The sequence below is a fragment of the Hevea brasiliensis genome, chromosome 1, assembly GCF_030052815.1.
Source record: "Hevea brasiliensis isolate MT/VB/25A 57/8 chromosome 1, ASM3005281v1, whole genome shotgun sequence".
Classification (NCBI taxonomy): Eukaryota; Viridiplantae; Streptophyta; class Magnoliopsida; order Malpighiales; family Euphorbiaceae; genus Hevea; species Hevea brasiliensis.
The window spans coordinates 14,493,531-14,501,609 of record NC_079493.1 but is presented as its reverse complement, the minus strand read 5'-3'; the positions used below and the strand labels follow the sequence as shown (position 1 = coordinate 14,501,609).

Here is an 8,079-nt window from a genome sequence, read left to right as displayed (position 1 = left end):
GGAATCCCTATAATTATGTGATTATTCCTATAGGTAAGGAATATACAGAAAATCATAAAGTAATATATAGAAAATCATATATACAAGGAAATGATAAGTTAATTCGGATTCTTGGCAAGCTTATGAGATTTGTTGGGTTATAAACTAGGTGAGAACAAACTACTAAGTCTAAGAGGCTTATATTTATGCAAGTGAGTAGTGAGTAGCAAGGCAGATGACAACTCAAAATGATGAGAAAAGAAATTAGAGAGAATTGAGAAGGAGTTTGAGAGCAACATGTGATATATTTTAGAAGCTAAGGTTTGTATTCGGTCCATCATAAATTTAAAATACAAAATATATAATATAACCCATTTATTGATATATGAGTTTTACATGTTTGTGTATTTAATTCATGATAAACTCAATTTAGAAAAGAATTTCTTTTGACTTTAAAAGTATTTTTCACATAAAAAAAAATACTTTTAAAGAATATTTTAATTTTCATATGGGCAATTTACAACTAAAATGGTAAAATATAAATGATGAAGTTACGACATAAAATTAATTAATTATTTTAATGTGTAAAATAATTCAATTACTTATATAAATTTATATTGAAATATTATGTGATTTATCCCATTATTGTATTTTTTTTAAATTAAATTAAGTCAAACCGGATAAATTTAAAATATTTAAATATAAAAATTCAACTTAATAGATGGTTGTGTTTCATAATTCAGTTCAAATAAAAAAATACTCGCCGCCTCAAATTTTGTTCAACAACAATTTTGAGCTTCACAACAGAAATTGGATAAATTAAAAAAATTGTGAATTAGAAAGGAGATTTATTTTTTCAAATAAATAAATAAAAATAAATATAATTTACATCGAACGGCCATAATTTTCAAGTACGGTCCAAAAGATCCGAGGGTTTAAAAAGTAATCTCATATAAATTGACCATATATGAAAACCAGAGGAATGAAACCCAAATGTAAAACTGCTTTTGCTTAATCGCACGGTGAAAATGATGATATGATATAATCAAATTACTTTCCACGAGAACAGTCTCAATCGTCGGCCCCATTTTAGCCGTTCATCGATAGATATCCAACTAGAAGTGGGACCCTGTAAGTACTCATACTGTGGAGCGTGTAGCAACCAATAATTCCCACAATATATGCTTAAAAAATTTTTTGATTTTCGTTAATTCAAGTTTTGCTTCACGTCCGCATCTTCTTCTTCTTCCTCCCCTCCACTGTCTGCTAGTGCTAGGGTTGGAGTGCGCCGTTTCACTCTTCTCGATCCTTCTCTTTGTTTTCTTCTTCAATTTCGTGGCTCGACCAGGTAAGTGTCGTTGCTGTTATTTAGGGTTTTTGATTCTGTTTGATTTGGATTATTGATATTCGAATCTTATTTCGATTCGCTTTGGCTTTCTATGTTATCGATCTATTGTCGAGTAATGCTTCGTTGAGACTCTTCTAGAAATTCTTTGGATTGTTTCTCCTGTTTTTTTAATTGCGGTTAATGTGATTTATGTATTTGTTTTTGTTCTTCTATTAAGTAGAATGCTCAATTTGGAGTGTCAGTATTAATTTGTTTAGTTTAGTTTGATATCATTTTGGACCCTGATTTTATTTTATTTTGTGGCTTTGAGATTGTTTTGCATAATATCAACGCTTTAATTCGAATGATTTGGATAGTTAATTCACAGTTCTTTATATCAAATATGAAATGGTGATTTTTTTTATATTGTAATGATTACATTGTGTTTTATTATGTATGGATTTTTCCCTTTTCTTTGCTACCTGCAAATGTAAATGAGGAAACTTAAGTTTGGTAGATTGGCCAATTTGGTTGAGTTTGACTGTTATGAAGAGTATAAGGGAATTAGGCTTTGCATATGTTTTTTTTTTTTTTTTTGAAAAGGCGTTTCTGTTTGGTTGTTGAAAAATCAAAGAACTGAAAATCCAACGGAAGCAAAGAAGAATATTATTAAAGCAAAAAACCAATTTGACTGAATAAACACAAGTTTTCCAATTTGACTGAATAAACACAAGTTTTTAAGGCATCCCAGCACATGATGGGGAGGGTAGGAGGGGTTTGTGGAGCTTCTTGAAAAATTAGATGATAGCATTCAGAAGTTTTTCCTAAGCACCTTTGTTTTTTTACCTCGTTTTCTCTATAAAATATTTTAAGTTGCTTAATGTTATTAAAATTTTGCACTTGATAATTGGATTTGCTGTTAGGTTGGATTACGGGGTTAATATTTTTAGTGGACCTACTGAGCTGCATTATTCTATGAATCTGATTATTTCATATTTGATACTTTCAGATACACTATGGCAATGGAAGTTACCCAGGTGCTTTTGAACGCACAATCAATAGATGGAAATGTTAGGAAGCAAGCTGAGGAAAGCTTGAAACAATTTCAGGAGCAAAATCTGCCTAGTTTTCTGTTATCATTGTCTGGGGAGCTAGCTAATGAAGATAAGCCTGTTGATAGCCGTAAATTAGCAGGTCTGATACTAAAGAATGCCTTGGATGCAAAGGAACAACATAGAAAATTTGAGCTTGTCCAGAGATGGTTGTCTTTGGATGCTGCTGTGAAGAGCCAGATAAAGGTATGCTTGGTAAATACCCTCTCTTCTACAGCGTCTGATGCTCGGTCAACTGCCTCTCAAGTAGTTGCCAAGGTTGCCGGCATTGAGCTTCCTCAGAAACAGTGGCCTGAGTTGATAGGATCACTATTATTGAACATTCACCAGCTACCGGCTCATGTGAAGCAGGCAACATTAGAGACTCTTGGATATTTATGTGAGGAAATCTCTCCTGATGTTGTGGATCAAGATCAAGTAAATAAAATTCTTACTGCTGTAGTTCAAGGAATGAATGCATCTGAAGCAAACAATGATGTCAGGCTTGCTGCTACCCGAGCACTGTACAATGCTCTAGGCTTTGCTCAAGCAAATTTTAGTAATGATATGGAGCGTGATTATATCATGAGAGTTGTATGTGAGGCAACTTTGTCCCCAGAAGTAAAGATAAGGCAAGCAGCTTTTGAATGTTTGGTCTCCATTTCATCAATGTACTATGAGAAATTAGCTCGCTATATGCAAGACGTCTTTAACATCACAGCAAAGGCTGTGAGGGAAGATGAGGAACCTGTGGCTCTTCAGGCAATTGAGTTTTGGAGTTCAATTTGTGATGAGGAGATAGACATCTTGGAAGAATATGGAGGTGATTTCACAGGGGATTCTGATGTCCCTTGTTTTTATTTTATCAAGCAGGCACTCCCTGCTCTTATCCCGATGTTGTTGGAGACCCTTCTTAAGCAAGAGGATGATCAGGATCAGGATGAAGGGGCTTGGAACATTGCAATGGCAGGGGGCACATGCCTTGGCTTGGTTGCACGCACCGTGGGAGATGATATTGTGCCACTGGTCATGCCATTCATTGAAGAAAATATAACAAAGCCAGATTGGAGGCAAAGGGAGGCAGCCACATATGCTTTTGGCTCTATCTTGGAGGGACCTTCCCCTGACAAGTTGACATCTATTGTTAATGTTGCTTTGAATTTCATGCTCGCTGCTTTAACGAAGGACCCAAATAACCATGTGAAAGACACTACTGCTTGGACTCTAGGGCGGATTTTTGAATTCCTTCATGGTTCAACTGTGGACACACCTATAATTACTCAAGCAAATTGCCAACAGATCATCACAGTTCTGCTTCAGAGCATGAAGGATGTTCCAAATGTGGCTGAGAAGGCATGTGGTGCCCTCTATTTCCTTGCCCAAGGTTATGAAGAGGCAGGTCCATCATCTCCATTGACACCTTATTTCCAGGAAATTGTGCATGCTCTTCTAACTGTTACTGACAGAGAAGACGCTGGGGAGTCCAGATTGAGGACAGCTGCTTATGAAACACTGAATGAAGTTGTGAGGTGCTCAACTGATGAAACAGCACCCATGGTGTTGCAGTTGGTACCCGTAATTATGACAGAGCTTCACAAAACTCTTGAAGAGCAGAAGCTTGCATCTGATGAGAGAGAGAAACAGAGTGAGTTGCAAGGTCTACTTTGTGGATGTTTACAAGTCATCATTCAGAAGTTAGGTTCATCAGAGCCTACTAAGGTTGTGTTCATGCAATATGCGGACCAGATAATGGGGCTTTTCCTGAGGGTTTTTGCTTGCAGACTTGCAACTGTGCATGAGGAGGCAATGCTAGCAATTGGAGCCCTTGCCTATGCATCTGGTCCAGATTTTTCAAAATACATGGCAGAGTTTTTTAAATATTTAGAAATGGGTCTTCAAAATTTTGAGGAGTACCAAGTTTGTGCTGTTACAGTTGGTGTTGTGGGGGATATCTGCAGGGCATTAGAGGATAAAATTTTGCCTTATTGTGATGGGATCATGACACAACTTCTCAAGGATTTATCTAGCAATCAGTTGCATCGATCTGTGAAGCCTCCCATATTCTCATGTTTTGGTGACATTGCCTTGGCAATAGGAGAGAATTTTGAGAAGTACTTGATGTATGCCATGCCCATGCTCCAAAGTGCTGCAGAGTTGTCTGCCCATGCAGCTGGTGCCGATGATGAAATGATTGACTACACAAATTCACTGAGAAATGGAATTTTGGAGGCTTATTCAGGAATTCTTCAAGGGTTTAAGAACTCTCCTAAAATGCAACTCTTGGTTCCTTACGCACCCCACATCCTCCAGTTCTTGGATAGCATATACATGGAGAAAGACATGTGAGTTCTGCTGAAATATATTCACTCACCTTTTTTAATTTTAATATTAAAAATGCATTGTTATAGGCTAAGGTTTATGACTCCTGTAATCTATTCTATTTCAGGGATGATGTGGTCATGAAAACAGCAATTGGAGTCCTTGGAGATTTAGCAGATACACTGGGAAGTAATGCTGGTTCTTTGATACAGCAATCTCTTTCTGTCAAAGACTTTTTAAATGAATGTTTGTCTTCTGAAGATCATATGATAAAGGAATCTGCTGAATGGGCCAAGTTGGCCATCAGTCGTGCCATTTCTGTCTGAGGGTGTTGCTACTCAACATTTTTTAACATTTCAAGTCCCTGCATGCATTTGGGTGTACTGAGTCGGGTCCGGGTTGCATTCGAGTCAGGTCATCTGTCATTTTCAGATAACAGAAGTTATCGGTCTTCAGGTTGTCACTAACTCTTGCATCAGCATCAGCATCATGGTTCTGTTCTGTCAAAGAGGCATTGGGTAATCATTGATTTGCAGACATGGGTGAAGGCGTCCATTGAAAGCTTTTAAAAAATTTGTTCCTAGTGAGGGAGAGGTAACATTGATTTGGCGAATAGATACAGGTCAGGCAGCATCTTGTCAGTTGTTTGTTGGTCCTTGTAATGGTTGAGATCTCTCGTTACCAGACTACCCATGCTGTCTTGGTGGTTGTCTCAGAAGTACCTCTAGGTTTTGGGAGTGGAGGACTGCAGCAAGTCAGTTGAAGGTTTGTGACACTTGAAGACCACCCAAGTGCCACATTTTACAAGACCCTCAATTCATTACTGATTTTTCACTTCTGAGTCATTTTCATTTATTCATGTCTGTATCAGTTCATCATTATGTCTGTCATATGGTCAGGTTGTATTTTAACTGTTGCACTCTGTTGGTATACTTTGGTTGGGGGTCTTCAACCTATTATTGAGGGTATTGCATCCTGCATTGCATTGTTCATTTTTCCTTAAATTGTTTATATAGATCAAAAGTCAGTACTATGCATTCATTAAAATTGCATACTCTGCATTTTCTTCTTCTTTTATTCCCCCCTAAAAATGCAAGTCTTTTTTTTTTTTTATTTCACGTGTAATATTTTTGGTTAGTTTCGAATTTTAGAGAATGGTTATATAAAGATATCATGAACCCTGGTGACACTACCCGAGCAAGGGACAGTAGAGGGCTTCTTTTTTTCTTATATTTTAATGGAGCATTGGTTAAAGAATTTCGTGGTAAATTTGGCATTGCATTGGATTCATTAGTCTGTTTGTACAGTGATTATTAAAGTAGCTCACCCTGTCACCTGAAAAAAATAGTTTGAAGTGACCGTTTAATTATGAGTATAATTTATGTAACTACATTAGATTGATGTAGTCCTTAAATGAGTAGACACATAATATCTATCAACAAATATCACCTAATATCTATACAAGAAAATAATTTAAAGTTATACACCCGGGATATCTTTCCCAAAAATGGAAGCCGATACCAAGGCATAAGTATTAAAATTATTCAATAGCTTGAATGTTCTTATGATAGGTTATTAATTTATCAAAGGCATATTTTGCTCTTTGAATTTCACAGAAAAGCTAATTTGTTTTTTCAATTTAACATCAAATTAATTTGCTCAGAATTAATTTAACACATTTTTGCTGACGTAGATGACAATTCAGAGTTGTTTTTTCAAGTCAGTAACACTGCAATTCACGGTTGCATTTTTTACCTTTTTGCAATTTGTGCACATGGTTTAAATTTAAAATTTTGAGTATTAAATTAGTTTAATTTTTCAATTTAAGAGATAAGGTAATTCAATATTAAATTGAAGGGACAAACAAACTTTTCTATGAAAGTTTAGGGGCACACTACCATCCCTCTCGCTTTTTCATATTTTTATTTTTGCCCCCTAATTTTTTAAAATTATTAATTATAAATTCATACCATTCATTTCAAAAATTAAAAAAAAAAGTGAGTATTGAATTTATCTATTGAATAGCAATTAATAGCATTTTTTTTAACTTATAATAACTACATCAATCTAATTAATAAAACTAAAATATATACAAATGTTAACTGATGAGTATTAAACTGCGACTAATTTATCTTAAAAAAATGTTACAAATTAAATTTTATAATAATTATTTTAAAAATTAATTTATCATTAACAAATTTTAATAAGATTGTCTAAATTCAAATGAAAAATAACTAAAAAAAGTACTAATTATAAACGCGTTTACCATTAAGCAGTGATTTCTCGATTGTTAAAAGAATTTTTTTTTTATTTTTTAAGGAAAAAAAATTACTAAAATTAATTTTTTACATATATTTTTTATGACAAGAAAATAATTTTTTTTATAATAATTAACAATTTAAAGCGATTCAACTACTATCGTATACTTCGTAAGTACTATTGTCACTATATCTCCCTCACCTCCATAAAAAAAATTAATATCAGTTTTGTTTTTCAAAAATCACATATATTTATTTTACCATTCATTTATTTTATAAAAATTAAAAATTAATCAACAAAATTTAAAAGTAAAAAAATTGAGCAAACACTGTTTTAGATTTTTCCCTATAAAAAAATCCCAGAAATATAATAAATGAGGATGAGAATAATTCAAAATTTTTTTAAATATTTAATTTAATTAAAATTCTTTTAAGATAAATTTAAATAATATGTAATAGGTTTTAGTATTGGTTTAAATTTAAAAAATAATATCTCTACTGAGTGTGAATTAAATTTTATGTATTGAATATATACGATTAAAAGCAAAACACATGAAATATATGTTACTGACTTAGAAAAATAGCTTTTGAGGTGCAGCTTAAGTTAGTACAAAAGTGTTAAATTGATTCAATTTTTTAAATTCAAGGAGCAAATTGATTTAATGTTAAATGAAAAAACAAATTGATTTTATATTAAATTGAGGAGTAAATTGACTTTTCTATAATATTTTGCCTTTGGCCTTTATTAATTATATATATAACATGTGGAAGCATAAGCACGACAATCATATAAAATAATATTAAATTATAAGCATAACAAATATCAAATTCACAAAACAGACTCAGCATGCTCTTTGATCTAGTTGGAAAGAAAATGATGGTCTTCCTGTATCACCTAAACATATATACTAGTGTAAACATCAAGAACAACCCGTAAACCAGATAATATAAATAAAAAGATGTCGTAAGGTTGTACCGAGTTTTTCTTATATTTAGAACCTAATCTCTTGCAAGATAATAAATTTTATATTTCAAGTAACAACTCAAATGATTTCAAATATACACGATATTGAAACTTGCCTGTTTATTTTAATTAGTATCGATT

At 33.3% G+C, this 8,079-nt stretch overlaps 1 protein-coding gene across 1 annotated transcript; it reads left to right on the top strand.

The window, feature by feature from the left end:
* The first annotated feature begins 1,172 nt into the window (after nucleotides 1-1,172).
* LOC110663836 (importin subunit beta-1) lies at nucleotides 1,173-5,763 on the top strand. Its single transcript, XM_058144248.1, has 3 exons — nucleotides 1,173-1,327; nucleotides 2,316-4,739; nucleotides 4,844-5,763. Exons 2-3 carry the CDS (start codon nucleotides 2,323-2,325, stop codon nucleotides 5,040-5,042), a joined length of 2,616 nt encoding a protein of 871 aa, XP_058000231.1. The 5' UTR covers nucleotides 1,173-1,327; nucleotides 2,316-2,322; the 3' UTR covers nucleotides 5,043-5,763.
* The last annotated feature ends 2,316 nt before the right edge of the window (nucleotides 5,764-8,079 follow it).